The 20,304-nt window shown below is 36.6% G+C and overlaps 1 protein-coding gene across 1 annotated transcript in view; it reads right to left on the minus strand.

The window, feature by feature from the left end:
• Positions 1 to 116: 116 nt before the first annotated feature.
• Positions 117 to 20,304, minus strand: part of PEX1 (peroxisomal biogenesis factor 1) — a 22,953-nt gene continuing 2,765 nt past the window's right edge. Inside the window, exons 3-13 of the mRNA XM_049642871.1 lie at positions 15,893 to 16,082; positions 15,523 to 15,689; positions 13,956 to 14,090; positions 10,862 to 10,926; positions 7,337 to 7,479; positions 7,155 to 7,258; positions 6,179 to 6,355; positions 4,558 to 4,788; positions 3,212 to 3,409; positions 2,796 to 2,926; positions 117 to 1,079 (exon numbers count right to left, since the gene is read on the minus strand). Of these exons, the coding sequence (XP_049498828.1) occupies positions 995 to 1,079; positions 2,796 to 2,926; positions 3,212 to 3,409; positions 4,558 to 4,788; positions 6,179 to 6,355; positions 7,155 to 7,258; positions 7,337 to 7,479; positions 10,862 to 10,926; positions 13,956 to 14,090; positions 15,523 to 15,689; positions 15,893 to 16,082 (1,626 nt within the window). The 3' untranslated portion in view covers positions 117 to 994. The remainder of the gene's footprint in view (positions 1,080 to 2,795; positions 2,927 to 3,211; positions 3,410 to 4,557; positions 4,789 to 6,178; positions 6,356 to 7,154; positions 7,259 to 7,336; positions 7,480 to 10,861; positions 10,927 to 13,955; positions 14,091 to 15,522; positions 15,690 to 15,892; positions 16,083 to 20,304) is intronic.

The following is a 20,304-nucleotide window of genomic DNA, read 5'->3' on the forward strand; positions in this document are numbered from 1 at the left end:
AAAAAAAAAAAAAAAAGAAAAAAAAGAAATCAAAATTACCAACCATGACCTCACGATTAATTGTAGAAAGGGCAATAGTTGCTGCCTGTACATTTTTCTTTGCTGTTTCTTTCTTTCTCTCTTTCTTTTTTAAATGTTTACTTATTTATTGGGAGGGGAGACGGTCAGAGAGGAGAGAGAGAATCCCAAGCAGGCTCTACACCACCAGTGCAGAGCCCGATATGGGGCTTGATCTCACAAACCGTGAGATCATGACCTGAGGTAAATTCCAGAGTCAGATGCTCAATGGACAGAAACACACAGGCAACCCCTCTTTGCCATTTCATGTATTTATTTATATACTTCACCTAACTTTCTCCCTTTTCCTTTCTCCTACTGCATTACTATACACAGTTTGTGTTGATGGTGGCTCAGTTTACATCTAGTTCACAGATCAGAGAACATCCAGACAAAGTCATGATGGATCGGGGGGAATGGACCTCATTTAAGATCTTGGCCTTGGAACTAGATGTAGTATATTAAGGGGATACGATCTCATTTCTGGTGGTGGGAATAACTGAATTTATTTGGAATTGTATGTAAAGTCTACATGTTCTGATAGAAGAACAGAGCATTGGATCAATAAATAATAGGACATTTTCAAATGGTCAAAGGTGCTAAGTATAAGATTTGTCAAACGCAAGGAAGATGTTGAATATGTGAGTTCTAAGAAATGCATTTTCCTCAGATGAGAAAATAATTAGTTACACCATTAAGACAATATTTTTTCACTAAGGATTTAATTTAGATTTATAGGAAATAAGATAATCAGTTATAAATATCCCAATTTATTCTACAGAATTAATCTCAAGTAATCCTGATTATGACATAACCACAGGTTTGCCAATCTGTGATTTTATAGATTAACCTAATTTGTTAAAAAGAAATTTACAGACCCCATTTTTACTGTCACAACATAGGAACAAGCCAGCAAAAACAAAATCAAAAGTATGTTTTATGCTAGAGTTACTTTCTGTCCAGGTCGAAACATTGTTCCACTTTGATTCTTTCTTTTCTTTGGATTTTGGAAGCTTTCATACCTTAAAAAGAGATAATATTTAATACATGTAAATTCTAAATTACAAAAGACAAGGAATTGTTTGCAAACAGATTATATTTTAAGAAACAAAAGGGAAATAAATAACTGGGGGAAGAAAACCTAACAAATTATAGTTCTTAAATTTTCTAAAGTTAAACATTCCAATCAAAAAAGTAGCAAAAGGGATAAAGAGACAAGTTAGAAAAGATAAAATGCACATGGCAGTGACATGAAAAAAACCCTACTGTTTTAATCAAAGGCATGTAAATTGTTAGATTTTTTTCCAGTCACACTGGTCAAGTTTAGAAAGACATTATGCCCAATGTTAGTGAGGGTTGTGGTGAAACTGGCCCTTTGATGTATTGGGCTGTACAGTGTTTCTAGAAGGCAACTGATCTCAAAAACCATAAAAACAAAATGTATCCTATGCTGCAACAATTCCACCTCAAACTCAGATAATGGAGGATATGTGCAAACATTCGGCTCTAAGGAAGTTCTTTATCATATTAGTGTAATAGGGAAAATCCGGAAGCAACTTAAATATCCAAATATTGGAAATTGTGGCTACTATAAAATGACATTAAAAACCAAGTAGTAACATTTAAAATGTGAAAGAATGTTCAAGATGGATGAAAGCGCGCCTGCTATATGGCAATACGTGCAGAGTGTTTTAGTGAAGAAAAAAAAACCATACAAATGTATACTTTGGGAGGGGTGGGATTAAGGGAAATTTGTTTTCTTATTCTTTATTTTCTGATTTTTCTACAGTAAGCACATATTACTTATACATGTTGAGGCGGAGCAGAAGTGCCACTCTGGCATGTAGACTATTTTGAGCTGAAGGAGATCAAGACCCGGAAGATTCAGGAGAAGCTTTTTCCCTCCCTTACCTGACTGATGAGTTTAGTTTCCTATTACCAGAGAAGACTTTTTAATCTGCAAGACTGACAGCAGGGCAAACATCTGCTCTTTTCACCTTCTGTGAATTCCTGCCTCCCCTTTGAAGCCCCAGGCCCCTAACCTCTTTCTTTAGTTCAGGATGGCATATGTATTTTAATGGAGCTCCTGTATGTATGAAATTATTTTTCTCCTGTTACTGTCTTACGTCAGTTAATTAATAGACCAGCCAAAGAACAAGAAGGGAAGAAGGGAAAATCTTTCTGCCTTTACAGTGTATCCACGCATGCCCACCCCAACTACTACAAAATTAAACAAAGTTGTAACTTCTAGAACCAGGAATAAACCTTTCTTGCACTGAATTAAGTGAAATCCTTAACGTGAATGGTCCCCAATCTATGGGTTTCCAACTTCTAAGGTGCTCAGAGACAACTGCAAGAAGCCTGTAAATCTAAATGTGTGCTGGCCACAGTCCACAAGGGAATAAATTCGAATGCATTTAAAGAAAGCAAAACAGGTATATTTTTCAGAACAATTTTTACAAACTATATTAGAATCATTTTGAGATTTTAATTTTCCTTTTATTCAAAGCTTTAAAAATGAAATCAGTTCATTATAAATAATTCAAATATAATCAAGTGAACCAGTTAATGAAAATTCATTTTTTACTTCAGTACTCTTTAAGTTTTGGGGTATTTAAATGCATAGCTATTGGCTCGAAGTGGCCTTTTATATATTCACTATAAGTAACTTCAAAAGTTTAAGTGAAGAACTGTCACCCTGTAATATCTGTACTTCTGAAGGAGAATCGGTTACTTACAGTTCAGCAAAATTCTTCCAGTCGTCTTCACTAATGGATGGCCTTGTGTGACTGAGGGCAGCCATTAAATGCGACTGGCTAATAGCCAAACTGGTTTTGACTGGTCCTGGTTGGTTAAGGGAGTCATCCTCCTTAAACAGAAAAGGACACAAAGTTAACCTAGGGCTGTGATGGAAAAAGTAGCAGCCCATGTGTTGTTTCTTTCCATCAGGTTTTTTTTAGGAGACCAAACATTCTCTTTCTCATAAGATTAAAAACTGTTTGAAAGCAGGATGCATATAATCAAATGATCAATGTGTTTCAGTCCCTTCTTTATAAATAAAGCTCATTTACTAACCAAAACACACATCAAAAAAGGAAAAACAGTTTTTACAGTTTTTACAATTTTCATGGGGGTGGGGGGAGAAAAGCCATACTCCACTTTGGCTCCGGTATCTGCCTTTGATGACACTGATATCTGCCCGTAGCTGATCTCTTTGTTCCTGTGTAAGTTCTTGGGAACCCTCTTGTGAGGATGTTCTGAACACTGGAGGTCGTGAAAGCGACTGATCTTTCCCAGGGGCTCCAGAAAAGTCCTGTGCCATGGAGCTTGGTGCAGACAGGCACTGTGAGCTCTGCAAGGTTAAGTGTAGGAAGGAGAGAAGGGGAAGGAGAAAGGAGGAAAAGAGAGGGAGAAAAGAAGTATATATTTACCAAGGCTAAATTTAAACATTTTAAGCAGTAAAACCTTAACATGGACAAGCTTACATTTGAATTAACTGGAATTAATAAGCAAGTCCAAAATATGTTTATCTTCTACATGTTGTTGAACCATCATAAAATGAAAACTGCCATAACACAAAAAATTGTTTTAATGCTTTTTTATTAAATTCACCACACTAATGTCCTAGCAACAGGTTCCAAATGTGCCTTATTCTCAGTTTCAGCAAATAGAGTTAATTCTAGTATAAGGTTGGAGAACATAGTACAGAAGTTAAGAAACAGAAAACAGAATTAAAGACTAGAAATAAAACAACAAAAACAACAGCTTACTATTCTTTGAAATAAAAATGGTTTACTTTTACTTTTTTTTAGAGAGAGCACAAGCTAGAGAGATGGGCAGAGAGAGAGAGAGAAAATCCCAAGCAGGCCCCACACTCAGTGCAGAGGTTGACCCTGGGCTTGAACTCATGAAACCATGAGATCATGACCTGAGCTGAAATCATGGATGCTTAACCGACTGGGCCACCCAGGCACCCCAAAATAGTTCATTTTTAGATTAAAGCAGATGTACAAAAAACAAAAATATAACTGTTACTTGTACCAATAAAGTAATCGTGAACCACAGTAAATAACTTGCAGACATGTGTGAAATGCTATTTTAATTTAGAAAAGCAAGGATATCACCCACAATATTTTCATTGTTGCAACGTTAAATCAAATTTCTCATCTTCAATTATCTTAATGATAATAGAGTTTAATATAAAATGGATCTGCGACTAAAGATGTTTTAAAACAACTAATGAAGGAGATAATAAGCCTGCGAGGAACCAAAGGGTCCTCACCACCAGTGGCTCCCTCTTTGTTGCCAGCTACATTTCACAGCTCTTAATAAGGAATGAGATGACTCATCAGTGTGAGTAAGGGAAAACAAGACTACTTCACTGAAGAACCAACCAACCAGAAAGTACATGTGGGGTCGGTTAGGGGGTAAGTCACTGTCCAACTGGACACACTATGGCTTTACGCATCAGAACCGTACAATGGCGACTGAACACGATACCAGATCAGAAGATGTTCCGTTCCCAAGTTCTGATTCATAGGAGCTTCCAAAGTAGAGCCGGTACATATTGAATTTTGATTCATCTGGAAGCATCTCAGACAACTCCAGAGAAACCAGGGACTGCTCCAAGCCACACTCCCCATCTCCAGCTGAATCATCGGAGCCGCTGCTGTGGTTGAGAAAAACCATTGAAGACAGACTTAGGTCACTATCAGAGCTGGAACTTCCATCCTAAAACACAAAAAAGGACAACAGTTGTAAAAATCTAAATAATCTATGACTCTGAAATTAGCAACACAGATAGCATTTTAACAGACCAGTACGAGGAAAACCAGAGGCATTTTCCAAAAAAGCTCTTATTTTTTTGGTGAGGTTCTTGTCCTCTATGATCCCCACAGACCAGTACGTATGGCACGAATGGCAAAGGTGTTACAGCTCTCCCACACCCAGAATACAACAGTTCTGAGAGCCAGGCACCAACTATGTTTCTTTTGTGCAAATGCTGTTTGAGCCATTATTAATATGACTCAGTGGCAGACTAAGTAGGCTGCCTGATTATGTAACGAATCCTTACCAGCAGACAGCACATGATCAGGGTGTCTGACGCTTACAGAAAGAAAACAACCAGCATTCAGGAAACATGCATTGAGCCAAACTTTGGCTCTTACTACTTTTCTAACGGTTATGAGGCACATAATAAAATTTAATTATTAAAATAAGATGGAATGTGTACATAATTTACCAACCATCTCCCCAGGAACGCTAACAAAGCTAGCATTCATACCTCTGAATTTTATTTGTATGAATCTTTCAACTGTGAAATGATGAGTCAACCACGTCATGCAGTGCTTTGTCATTACAGAGTGCTTTATACATGAACATGTTTTCTGTTAGTGAAGAGGGTGGAGAAGTTCAGTGACTTGCCAAAATAAATAGCAAAAACTTGGTAATATCTGATTTAGGAACTTTAGGCCCTGCAAGAATCTCCAACAAAACATAGGGGAGAGGAGTACACAGGAAAACCCTTCCTAGAAACTATGCAGTAAAGACCATAATGTAGCAGAGGTCAAATTATCTGCTGTAAAAATACTATCCTTAGAGGAAAAGACTGATGTTAGGTCTGGGGTACAGAAAGTACAAAATACAGCTAGAATACCTTGTTGTATCAGGAAGAAAGTATATGATCAAAGAATGAAGAAGACAAATCAAAAGGACACAGAGGCCATCTAAAAGCAGCTCCTATGGGCCAGATCTGGGACTATTTGAGCTTCAAAATAAATACTCTGATTTTTTTTTAAGTGTAAAACTAACTAAAAATCTCAATATATTTCTGTTCCTATTCTCTCATTCATGATGTCCCAATTTAAATAATATCCTTCCATTCCCCAACATATTTTATCATCAGTAAGGTAACATTAAAGAAACAGACACTTAAATACTTCATAATTACAAGTTCTCTGCAGAGCCAATATTCCAACTATGGAACATTTGACTACAGGTAAATTTCTATACAGTTTTACTAAAGTTGTTAAAAAATAGGATTTTTTTAAGGTTGGAATTTTAACCGTGAACTGCTCTTCTTCCTCTTAAAACACCAAAGCAATGATCTCCTATAACTTACTTGGAGCCCACAGAACAGCAGCCTTCCCTGTAAGGCCTCTAACTGGGCATTGTACAGTAAAGCTTTCAGGTCAGCTCCCGTGAAGGAGTCGGTTACTGATGCCACGTGCTGAAGGTCCACATCATCTGCCAGAGGTAGAGAGTCACTGAGAACATTTAAAATTTCAAGACGTGACACCTGAAGGGAGAAAAACTAATTGACTTAACAAATAAAACAAAATTAAATATTAAACTGTGTATTTTATGTTTTTGTTTTTACAAATTAACTGTATCTCTAATGAGCTTTTACAAGTTGAAAAATGTACCGCCAATCTACTATGTATCCTCTGTGGAGGATAGATGAACTTTCTCCCTAACAGAAGAGACATAGGAAAGTGAATGAAAATCGACATTCTTAACCATTCAGTGTAAATCATTTCTTAGTGCTTACTTTCTAGATTTCAACAAATGTGCCCAGAAAGTGTTTCAAAAGAAAACATCTAAGTAATAGCTACAAAGGACATATTTAGATATTTTATACCTTCGACAATTCATTTGTCTATTTGCTCTTTCCCTCATTTATTCATCAGTTTCTAAATCTGAGGACAAGAGCTGGAACAACACAGACCAGAAACAGTTAAAACCTCATCTCTGTGTAACCTGCTTAGATGCACACTAGTCGTATGCTTGATTCTCAGAGTCTTGCCAGGATAATGAGGCCTGTGATCTTTGAGCACAGGGCATGTGGACATACATACTTTAGGTTTCTTTCCTTTTTTCCCAACCTGCTAACACTGAAAGACTACAAAGTTTTCAGACTTGCATGGAAATGGCTGGGCTTTCCATCTAATTCAGAATCCTTCCATGCCATGAGCAAATCATGGCAAAGGCCTTGCCTAAAGCTGGTCTTCTAAGGACAACTGCTGTTACCAGGAAGAAGTTCATAAGGAAAGAGTGTGGCATTTGTTAGTTTTGGACTCAAAGTATGAAACTGTCACCTGATCAGGAGGAGGACAGTATACACATTTATCGAGTCGGCCAGGCCTAAGCAGGGCAGGGTCAATCAAGTCAGGGCGACTAGTAGCAGCCAATACATAAACACCTGGGGAAAAAAAAAATTCTTTACTAAGTCCTGGTGAAATCTGTTACAATAAGATATTTCTGTATTTGCAGTTCTTACCCTGTAAGCCTTCCACCCCATCCAACTGAGTCAGCAGCTGGTTAACCACACGATCTGTAACTCCTGTATTATCATGGCCTCGTCGAGGGGCAATGGATTCAAATTCATCAAAGAAAAGAATGCAGGGCTTGGCTGCCTGTGCTCTGGGAAAAACAGTATTTCATATTTGAATAGGGCTTCGGTGTTTGTAAAGTAATTGTGTATATATATATATATATATATATATATATATATATGTAGGTACATATATGTATCTGTATACAGATAGACATATATGTATCTGTGTATTTATTTAAATCTTCATAACAAATCCTTAAAGAATAAAAAGTATATGTAAACTTGTTTTCAATAAATAAGTCAAGATGTATGCCTAAGACTCATACCTTTTAGACAGGGACTAAACCAAAAACTAGAGTCTTATTCAATAAGTGAAATGTTTCTTTGATTCTTATTGTAAGTAAGCATTTCTTATATGCTTATTGGCCACCTTTACTTCTTTTGTGAAATACTGATTCACGTCTTTTGTCAAGCTCATTATTTTAAAATTTGACAAGCTCATTATTTTCACATATTTTTATAGGGGATCTCTATAAAATATATTTTAGTTACATATATTATATCTTTTCCTAATTTGAACTTTGCTTTTAATTTATTAACTAAATTTTGTTTTAATGAAAAACAAATTCCATACCTGGTAACAGGGTGAACTAGATGTCTGAAGAATCACCCATACAGAATACCCATACAGAATACTTGTCGTGCTGATTTTTTAATTTCAAGTTTTTAAATTCTAGTTAGTTAACCTACATGGTAAAATTGATTTCAGTAGAACTTAGTGATTCACCATTTATGTATAACACCCAGTGCTCATCCCATGTGCCTTCCTTAATACCTATCACCCATTTAGCCAATCCCCACCCCTCCTCCCTCCACCAACCCTCAGTTTGCTCTCTATAGAGCCTGTCAGGCTGAATGAAAAAAACCCAATACATATCTCATGAAATACTGGCACATAAGATAAATCTCCCAGGGCCAATAAGTAGATTGGAATTACCTGTTCCTTGAAAGTTTACTCTCAGAAAACCATGTTTGATTTGGGTAAAGATTTTTAACTAGTGACTCAATTGTTTTCTATAGTTACAGGATTTTTCAGATTTTGTTTCTTCTTTGCTTGATTTTGGTCAATTATATTTTTGTCTATGTCACCCAAGTCTTAAATGTATTAACAGCATAAAGTCTGTAATATTATTCCATAATATTCCCTTACTATCTTTTACATTTCTGGTATAACTTTAGTCATGTCCCCTTTTTTATCACTAATACTATTAATTCATGCTTGCTTTCTTTATCAGTCCTGCTGGAGATCTATCAATTGTACTAGGTTGTCAAAAATATCTGGGCCTATGAACTTCTCCACTGAAATGTTTTCTATTTCATTAACTTTTGCTCTTATTATTTCCTTTTTACTTATTTTTTTTAGCTTATATTTTCCTAATTTCATAAGATGGGTACATAGTGATTTTTAACTTTTTTTCCCCTAAAAATTTAAGGCTATAAATTTTCCTTGAAATAAATTTTGCAGCATCTCACAATTTTAATAGCATTTTCATTATTATTTAGTGCCCAGGATTTTCCATTATGATCTCTTCTTTAACCCATGAATTATTTAGAAGAGTTTTATTTTTAAGAATCTAAAAGTACATGAGGGGATTATCTTTTTGTTATTTATTTTAACTTGTGTTTTCAAAAAATAGACTGTATGATACTGTTTCTTTGAAACTTACTACAGTTGGCCACCCATGTGGCCAATTTTCAAAAATATCCGAGTGTGCTTAAAAAGAATGTATTCTCCAGTTGTTGGGTATGTGTTCTAAATATGCTTAGATCTTGAATATGATGTTTAAATCTTCTGAAGTTTTACTGTTTTGTTGGTTTTTCTTAAACCTCAATCTAACTACTTACTAAGAACTATGTGAAAGTCTTCTATGAAGGTGGATTTGTCAATTTCTCCTTGCAATTCTATCAATTTTTGCCTTTATTAAATAGTTTGGAGCTAGGGTATTGGATACAATTTTAGAACTGTAATATCCTCCTGGTAAACTGAATCTTTTGTCACCATATGGTGACGACTGCCTTTACCTCTAATAATGCTTTCCTGTTAATGTTCTTAAATTGGGTGGTGGATATATAAGAGTTCATTTTATTTATTTTATTACTATTTACTTATTTATTTTATTTTTTAATTTTTAATTTTTATTTTTTTAACATTTATTGATTTTTGAGACAGAGAGAGAGCATGAACAGGGGAGGGGCAGAGAGAGGGAGACACAGAATCTGAAACAGGCTCCAGGCTCTGAGCTGTCAGCACAGGGCCCGACGCGGGGCTTGAACTCACGGACCGCGAGATCATGACCTGAGCGAAGTCGGATGCTTAACCAACTGAGCCACCCAGGCGCCCCTTATTTATTTATTTTAGAGACAGAGAGACACAGAGTGAGTGGGGACGGGGCAGAGAGAGAGAGGATGAGAGATAATTTTAAACAGACTCCACACTCAAAGCAAAGCCTGACACAGGGCTCAATCTCATGACTCATGACCTGAGCTGAAATCAAGAGGCAGACATTTAACCGACTGAGCCACCCAGGTGCCGCCAGAGTTCATTTTAGTTAAAATGTATATGAGGCGGCACCTGAGTGGTTCAGTGGGTTAAATGTCCAACTCTCAATTTCAGCTCAGGTCATGATCTCATGGTTCATGAGACTGAGCCCCACATCAGGCCCCATTGACAGCATGGAGCCTACCTGAGATTCATTCATATCCTCTCTCTCTCTCAAAATAAATAAACTTGGGGCACCTGGGTGGCTCAGTTGGTTAAGTGTCTGACTTTGGCTCAAGTCATGATCTCGTGGTTTGAGACTTATTTTAAAATAAATATTTTAGAAAATTATGAACTTGAAGCACCTGGGTGGCTCAGTAGGTTAAGTGTCTGACTTTTTGGCTCAGGTCATCATCTCATGGTTTGAGACTTATCTTAAAATAAATATTTTAAAAAGTTATAAAATATAAGGACATTATATTCTCCTAACTACAGATCATATTTTATAATGAAATTTTGGGATAAAACAGTAGTTTTTGCATTTAAAAATCTTACTTTAATCCTTAAATATTAGCTTCTGTATTTTTATATAAATGCCATAATAATTTTATTTTATCTCTTTTATAATTAACATTGCATTTGGCCAGCTTAATTAAACTGGAGTAATTATGTGTTTCCTATAAAAATCTACTTTGAGATTCCTTTGAGATAGCATTTTAGGAATATTTCTATTGTAAATATAATACTAACTTCCAGAATTTAATATCAAAGATGTTATATTTTAAGTGATATTTGGAGAATTCTCTAGCTTATTAATCCACATAAATTAAAGTTTTAAACATCAGTTCTCTAAAATAAACAAGTGAATACCAAAAAGCACTGAAAAATGATAGTGTCCATTACTTAAAAAATATTCAGAGGGAACCAACCTAATAAAAATATCCCGAACAGCTTGTTCACTTGCTCCAATGTATTTGCTCAGTAACTCTGGCCCCTAGGAGATAAAATTAAATTAGACCTGAGATAAAGTTATTTAAAAACAAAATATAATTTCTGTTTAGGACTTAGTCCAAATGCACTAATGGGAAAATTTATTTTTATTTTTTTAAATGTTTATTTTTGAGAGAGAGAGAGAGCGTGTGTGAACGGGCAAGGGGCAGAGAGAGAGGGAGACAGAATCTGAAGCAGGCTCTAGCTCTGAGCTGTCAGCACAGAGCCTGACACAGGGCTTGAACCCACGAATGCGAGATCATGACCTCAGCTGAAGTCGGATGCTTAACCGACTGAGCCACCTAGGGGACCCTCATGGGAAATTATTTTAATATGATTAAACAGATGTCTCTTAAATACATTTCAAAAATTATGTGGCTAGAATAAATATCCCATCACAAGTTCCACACTTTGTGTCTCCTCTGTCTAGCCATCTCATGGTGTAGCTCTCTACAGAAGGCCACAGCCCCAGAAAGGCCCTGTGTGATGACCCCATCTTATCCTGCTTGTCTTCCTGCATAGAACCTTGTCCCATCTGATAATACATTATATAGCGAATGTGTCTGTTTCTTGTTTCTCTCTGCCAGTAAAATGTATGTTCCAAAAAGGTGGGTTTGTTCACTACTGAATCCCCAGTGCCAAAAACAGTGTTGCATAAATACTGAATAATTATTTGTTTAGTAACAAATGGTTTAAAAAGGGAAAATGTTCCATCTATCTCAAATTTTTGGAGACTACAAAAAATATGTAATGAGACATGAATTATTTTAATCATCTTCAATTACTGAAACCAGTTTATTTGTACAGAGGTGCAGAAGAGATCATCTTTTCTAAGTCAACTGAAAAACTTTCAAAACTACTCCATTTAACAAAATTAATAATGAGGATAAACTTTGCTTAAATTGGGATCTTTTAAAAAACTAAATAGGCTCTAACATGATCTCCAGTGAAAAATCATTACCTCAAAAGACCAAATACTGATCAGGATATGTGACCACAATAAGGACTTTCTAATATTAAGCCAGCTAGATATCTATTAATATACTAGCATTTAATTAGATTTCCTAGTCAATCAAGAGCCAAAGAGGATGGAACAAGAAGCCAGGCAAAATATTGGGAACAAGGCAACATACTGGTGTCAGGGATGGCCCCGGTCTTTGATGCATGTCTCCTAGGATCTACTCTTACCCACCCAGAGAGAATTCTCTTCACTGAAACCTTTCCATTGAGAATTCATCCCAAACTGTGATTTGAAGGTTTACTAAAAGGGATAAAATGTCCTCCCTAATGGAACAATCTGAAATACAACAATATCTTTCATCTTGAATATTATTTTTTTAACAGTGAAACTACAGTTTAGTCATAAGCAGAAAAGAAGAGTATGTATAATCACAGTTATTCCAGAATCCAGAAAAAGAAAGTAGGGAAATTTTAGTTACAGTGTTTCTCCATTATTGCCAGGGTAGCCAGTAGCCATGTAATCGTATCACAAAAAAAAAAAAAAAAAAAAATCATGTGATTAAAAAGAGGGTCAGCCTGGGGCGCCTGGGTGGCTCAGTTAAGCGTCCGACTCCAACTCAGGTCATGGTCTCATGGTTCGTGGGTTCTAGCCCAGCATCGGGCTCTGTGCTGACAGGTAGGAGCCTGGAGCCTGCTTCAAATTCTGTGTCTCCTTCTCTCTCTGCCTCTCCCCCTCCTCCTGCTGTCTCTCTCTCTCTCTCAAAAATAAACATTAAAAAAAAAAGAGGGTAGGCATAACCCAACTGCAGATTTCTCAATCAGTTATGAATAAAGCTACAATATATGATTCCTTTCCTTTGAAATCTAATCACTCTTTGGTAAACTAATATTGTGGGGTTGCTGAAACAGTACAAATAATATATCGGACCTCAGACCATAATGACAAATCCGTGGCAGCCTGAGGCACTACCCAAAGCTGTATGCTACTGTGTCCCTTAATTACTACATGCACCTTTGGAGAAAACTCAGGCACAGTGTGGCCCACGTGAGGATGAAATACAGCCAACAAGGAACAGAGCTATAAAAACCCAGCTTCCTGTCTCAATGTGGTCTCCAGCCCCTAGTCTTCTAGGTTTTCTCCTCCCTTCAGGTACAGTTTGATTTTTTTATCTGAGTATTTATACATAATTCTATTTTATAATGTCTTATTATATTTATATATATTAATATAATTTATAATTCTAGTTTATTATATTTATAAAATTTTATATATTTATATATTAAAGAACTTATAATTCTATTTTATAATTGTTTACCTTAAGACTATCATAAGCTCTACAAAAAAGAAGTGGCTCATTATCCAATTTCCCACACAGCTTTCACTAACAGATGGATAGCTGCTACTCGTTTTCCAAATATGAGACTAACCTACAATCCAGAAACATAAATGATGTTGGCAAAGATATGGAGAAATAGGTACACTCAGCATTGCCAGAGGGGATAGAAAATGATGCAGTCACTGGGAAAAACAGTCTGGCAGTTTCTCAGAAAGTCACACACAGAATTAGCACATGTCCCAGCAACTATGCTGCTAGGTACACACTCAAGAGAAATGAAAACCTATGTCCACAGAAAAATGTGTACACAAGTGTTTACAGCAACATTATTCCTAAGAGCCCAAAGGTGGAAATAACCCAAATATCCCCCAATGATGAATGGATAAAAAACTCACATACCCACACCATTAATTATCACTCAGTTTTAAAAAGAACTGAAGTACTGACACATAGTACCACTTGGATAAACCTTGAAAACATGCTAAGAAGCCGGTGACAAAACACGACATGCTGCATGACTCCTTTTACATGAAATGTCCAGAACGGGAAAATCCATAGACAGAAAGCAGATTAGTGGCTGTCAGGGGCTCGGGGGACAGGGAACAGGATGAAAACGTTTTGAAGTAAGAGAGACGTGGTGGTTACATAGCACTGTAATTGCATTACACACCACATAACTTTGTTAAGTAAATTTACCTCGATAGAAAAAAGAAGAAAAGATAAATGCAAAACATACCTTGATACTAATAAAATTCATTCCACTCTCTCGTGCAACTACTCCAGCTAGTAAGGTTTTTCCTGTCCCAGGAGGACCATACAGCAGTACTCCCGTTCTTTGTCGTATGGGCAAGTTTGCAAATAGTTCTGGGTACTGAAAAATATAGAACTATGATCAAGAGCTAAGTCTAAAAAAATAACTAAGGAGCAGCCCAAGTCAATGTACAGAGAAAAAGTATTCAGCTTGTTAGTAACTGCCACCTTTATTAACAGGATAAGGACAGAAAATAAAATTCCTACTCAGTACATAAGTTCAAAGGAATTACCACAGATTTTTTACCAACTGGACCATGGAATACATTCTACATAAAGTGGGCACAACTGCATCAGAACTTCTTTGTGGTTTTTTCCTGGCTTTTAAAAATATTATAAAAAGTACATTAAGAAAATAAAAACAATCTTTTAACAAGTAGATTGCCTTCCCCTTGTATGGTTCACAGGGCAAGTTATGATAACTATGCATATTCAAATATACTCCATCAAAGAAAGAAAAATAGAGAAGTATGTGTAATGATAACAGTAAGCTCTCCCAAGAGTCTCCATGCTAAACAAGCGACTGACTGCTTCTAAATTACCAAAGAGCAAGAAGACTGTGTCAACAGGCGAGCCAGACATCAGGCTACTGTCAGCAATATCCTGGATTCCTCTGTGAGAAATGCCTGTTGAGTTCCACCTGCTGACAAAATTCTAACCCCGTCCCTACCTCCATTCTGATGTGAAGAGGCCCCAGAGTCAGCCATCATGCAGAGAGTCTCTGCGCATCTGGTTTCCAATGCCCAGACTCAGCATTTGGCATCATGATGCTGCTGGCAAGTTATTCCACGCCTGCATTCTCTCTGACAGGCTTCAACCTGCAGTCCTGGGCTGCACTCAATGTGTCCCAGGCCCCACTGGCCACACTTCCAGGACTTGCCATCTAGTTACATATAACTGAGGTCCTTACTCACCCATATCTTTATCTCTCTGCATGGATCCCTGATCTCATGCAATGATACTCATTTCTCAGGTTTCTGGTTCAAATGCACTACCACCTAGATTCTGAACAATTTACCTCTGCCCCCTTTATCCTGCCACCTGCTTGGTCTATGCTGCCTGCTAACTCTATCTTTCCAGGACTGACACCCAGAGTCTGGAAATCTGGCTTACTCCATCAGTTCTGTGGACCTACATGACTCTTTCAGCTTATTTCTACCCATTTTTGTTCAAATCCCAGCTGACAGTTCATCTTGCTTTAGTACAATCTGAATGATTCAAGCAAAACACAAGAATTGTGAAATTCACATCAAAATATATTTACTGTAAATATCATCCCAGCTTTCTAAGTTTCTTACAGGCAAGGACTTTATCAAATACTTTAAAAAATCCATTAGAGTGCGAAAAATAGTGCTGGCATTTATTTGATAACTCAATAAAGTTTTCTTTAACCAAACTGAGAGTAGGCAAGTCAACACATAAAGCCATTCAGTAATTCTTCTGGGATACTTGATTTTTTCTTTTTCTTTCTTTCTTTTTTTTTTTAAAGTTACCTTGGCTGGTAACTGGATAGTATCCATGAGTATCTGCCGAACTTCATGTAATCCACCAATTTTATCCCAGCCCAGGTCCCTAGGTTTATGCAAGTTGACGTTTCGCAGAGATGCAGGAAGAAATCCTTGGAGAGCCTTTTGGAAGTCCAATGTTGTTAAAACTAATTCTGTTTAAAAATAAACACAACTTTTGGTAGTCACGTCTGTGTATGAATCTTCAAAATATGCTACCATCTTAGCTGGAGATGCCGATTTTCTACTAAACTGCTTATATACTAAAATAGAATATATTTAATACTTACATTAATGGATGTTAACATTCCTCTGCAACGGAACAATTTCAGATTTTGGTTTGAATAAGAACACATACCTTCTCTGGTGGATATGCTCTGGTGAGAGAGATGAAAATGTATGGCTCGATCCACAAGCATTGTAAAATCTCTAGCCACAAACCCTTCAGTTCGTTTAGCTATACAATGCAGGTCAAGATTAGTGAACTTGTTTACATCAGAGCCCAGTTTATTTTTTATTACATTATGTAGCATTTCACATCTTTGCTCCTAAAGAAAAAACACAAAATTCGATTTCTAATTTTACTCAAATGTAAATTTTAGTACATATATTTTGAAAAAATCAGGTTGAATAATCTACGGTGACAGAAAGCAGACGAGTGGTTGTCTGCAGATTGAGTGGGGGGGCGGGGCGGGGATTGCAAAGGGGCACCAGGAAACTTTTGAAAGTGATGGCAATGTTTGCTACCTTAACTGTGGTGATGGTTTTATGGTCTATACATATTAAGTGGTGTATATACAATATATAATGTATATACATGTTAAAACTGATCAAATTGTACACTTTAAATACTGAGTTTGTTGTCTTCAAATATACCTCAATAAAGTTGCAAGAAAAAAAATCACATTGATAAACGATTGCTATTTCTTTCTCCAGTAAGAAGCCTTTTTAGTAACATTTGGTTCAAGAGTGGCTTTCGTTGTTGTTCCTATAAAACTTACTTCTAAAATGATATTCAATGACCAATCCCACTACCATTGTGTTATGCTTAATAATAGGTATAATACTTTCTTTTTTCAATAACAGTTAATTAGCACAGGGCCTGAATATTTAGGATAAAAATTTTAAAGGGGAGGTTAAGGGGCGCCTGGGTGGCTCAGTTGGATAAGCGTCCGACTTCGGCTCAGGTCATGATCTCAAGGTTCATGGGTTCAAGCCCCACATCGGGCTCTGTGCTGACAGCTCAGAGACTGGATCCTGCTTCCGATTCTGTTTCTCCCTCTCTCTCTCTCTCTGCCCCCTGCTGATCGTACTCTATCTCTCTCTCTCTCTCTAAAATAAATTTTTTTCAAAAAAATTTTTCAAAAAAAAATTTTTTTTTAATTTAAAGAGGAGGTTAAAATGTGTTTGTCAGTCCTAGAACATTCTTCTTTGAGCTTCCTGCCTCTAAAACCTTCATGAACAGAAGTCTCCAAAGGGGATGATGGACCATATGTGCTTGTGATATTGTGATTCATAATAAGAAACATATATTTGGTCTTTGTCCTGTTTCTAGCACAGATATCCTAAAACCCTTAGAATTTCCTAAGTGATAAGAGTGATAAAAGTGTCTTGATATTCACAACACACCAGAGTTTATGTTAATGAGGTGATTTTCAGAAAGCACCTAAGGATGGGGGGCTGGTGGCCAGGGAATCAACCATAAATAGAGGGTTGAAACTTGCAGCCCCACCTTTTGGTTCCAGGAAGGGGAAACCTCCAGGACTGGAGGTTGAATTAACTGCAAACGGCCAAAGATTTAATCAATTGTGCCTATGTAATGAAACCTCCACAAAAACCTAAGCCACCATGCCAGGACCTAAACTTCACAAGGAGAGAAGCAACTTTGTGAGAATAGAACCTCACCCTATGCATCTCTTCATCTGACTATTGATTTGTATCCTTTAATAGCCTCTGTAATAAACCAGTAATCTACTGAGTAAACTAGTTTCCTGAGTTCTATGAGCTACTCTAGCAAATCAATCAAAGCCAAGGAGTGGGTCGTGGGAATCTCTGATTTATAGCCAGTTGGTCGGAAGCAAAGGTAACAAGCTAGACTTCCAATTGGCATTGGAAGTGGAGAGCAGTCTTAGAGGACTCAGCTCTTACTTAACCTGTGGAATCTGATGATATCTTGACTAGATGGTGTCAGAATTGAGTTGAATTGTAGCACACCCATCTGGTGTCTGAGAATTGCTTGGTGGTGTGAGGGAAAAACCCACACATTAGAAATGAGTGCTAAAATCACAGTGGGTAAGGAATATCAGGAGGCACCTGGGTGGCTCAGTTAAGCATCTGACTCTTCTTGATCTTAGTTCAGGTCATGACCTCAGAGTTCCTAAGTTTGAGCCCCGCATCCAGCTCTGCGCTCACAGTGCAGAGACTCTGAGATTCTCCGTCTCCCTCTCTCTCTCTCTGCCCCTCCTCTGTTTGCGTGGTCTCTCTCTCTCAAAATAAATAAATAAACTTTAAAAAAAAAAAAAAAGAATATCAGGGTGCTGGTAAAGAAACAATGTTTAATCAAATTTTAAAAAAACATTTATTTGGATAAAAGAGGATAAAAACCATAGGATCATTTCAATAGATGCAGAAAAAGCATTTGACAAAGTGCAACAGCCATTCATGATAAAAATCCTCTGCAAGGTAGGCCTAGAGGGAACATACTTCAACATAATAAAGCCCTTATATGAAAATCCCATAGTAAACATCATACTCAATGGTGAAAAACTGAAAGCTTTTCCCTTAAGGTCAGGAATAATACAAGCATGTCTACCCTCACCACTTTTATTCAACATGATACTGAAATCCTAGCCACAGCAATCAGACAACAAAAAGAAATAAAAGATATCCAATTTGGTAAAGATGAAATAAAACTTTCACCATATACAGATGACATGATACCATATGTAGAAAGACCCCATCAAAAAAAATATTAGAACTAAGAAATGAATTCAGTAAAGTTGCAGGATACAAAATCGATGTATAGAAATCTGTTGCATTCTTATACACTAATAATGAAACAGCAGAAAGTGAAATTAAGAAAACAATCCCATTTACAACCACACCAAAAATAGTAAGATATCTAGTAATAAACCTAATCAAAGAGGTGAAAGATCTGTACCCTGAAAACCATAAAATACTAATGAAAGAAATTCATGACAACGCAAAGAAATGGGAAAACATTTCACACTCACAGGTTAGAATAACAGATATTGTTAAAATGTCTATACTACCCAAAGCAATCTACATATTTAATGAAATCCCTAAATCAAAATAATACCAGCATTTTTCACAGAACTAGAACAATCCTAAAATTTATATGGAACCAGAAAAGACCCCAAATAGCCAAAGCAATCTTGAAAAAGAAAAACAAAACTGCAGGTGTCACAATTCCAGATTTCAAGTTATATTACAAAGTGGTAGTAATTAAAACAGTATGGTACTGGCATAAAAATAGACACACAGATCAATGGAACAGAACAGAAAGCGCAGAAATAAACCACAATTATATGGTCAATTAATAAATATTCAATGGGAAAAAGACAGTCTCTTCAACAAATGGTGTTGGGAAAACTGGACAGCCACATGCAAAAGAATGAAACTGGACCACTTTCTTTCACCATCTACAAAAATAGACTCAAAATGGATTAAAGACCTAAATGTGAGACCTGAAACCATAAAAATCCTTAAAGAAAAAAAATATCCTTAAAGAGGGCACAGGCAGTAATTTCTTTGACATCAGCCAATGCAACATTTTTCTACATGTAACTCCTGAGGCAAGGGAAATAGAGGCAAAAATGAACTACTGGGATTACATCAAAAAAAAAAGCTGCTGCACGTTGAAGGAAAGATCCACAAAACTAAAAGGCAGCCTACTGAATAGAAGATATTTTCAAATGACACATTTGATAAAGGCTTAGTATCCAAAATACATAAAGAACTGATAAAACTCAATACCCAAAAACCAAATAATCCAATTAAGAATGGGTAGAAGACATGAACAGACATTTTTCCAAAGAAGACATCCAGATAGCCAACAGACACATGAAAAGATGCTCAACATCACTCATCATCAGGGAAATGCAAATCACAACTACAGTGAGATATCACCTGACACTCACCAGAATGGCTAAAATCAAAAACTCAAGAAACAACAAATGTTGGCGAGGATGTGGAGACAGTGGAACCCTCTTGCACTTTTGGTGGGAATGCAAACTGGTGCAGCCATTGTGGAAAGCATGGAGGTTCCCCAAAAAATTAAAACTAGAACTACCCTACAATCTAGTGATCACACTACTGGGTATTTGCCAAAAAAATACAAAAACACTAATTCAAAGGGATATATGCACCCCTATGTTCATTGTAGCATTATTTACAAAAGCCAAACTATGAAAGTAGCCCAAGTGTCCACTGACAGATGAATAGATAAGGTGTGGTATATACATACAATGGAGTATTCAGTCATAAGAAAGAATGAGATCTTATTATTTGCAATGACATGCCTAGAACCATAGTATAATGTTAGGTGAAATAAATCAGAGAAAGATAAATATGACTTCACTCATACACAGAATTTAAGAAACAAAGCAAGTGAGCAAAGGAAAAGGAAAAAAAAAAGGGACAAATCAGGAAACTCTTAACTGCAGAGAACAAACTGATGGTTACCAGAAGGGAGGTGGGTGGGAGCATGGGTAAAATACGTGAAGGGGATTAAAGAGTAGACTTATCATG

Source organism: Panthera uncia, chromosome A2 (assembly GCF_023721935.1).
Source record: "Panthera uncia isolate 11264 chromosome A2, Puncia_PCG_1.0, whole genome shotgun sequence".
In the NCBI taxonomy this organism is placed as follows: Eukaryota; Metazoa; Chordata; class Mammalia; order Carnivora; family Felidae; genus Panthera; species Panthera uncia.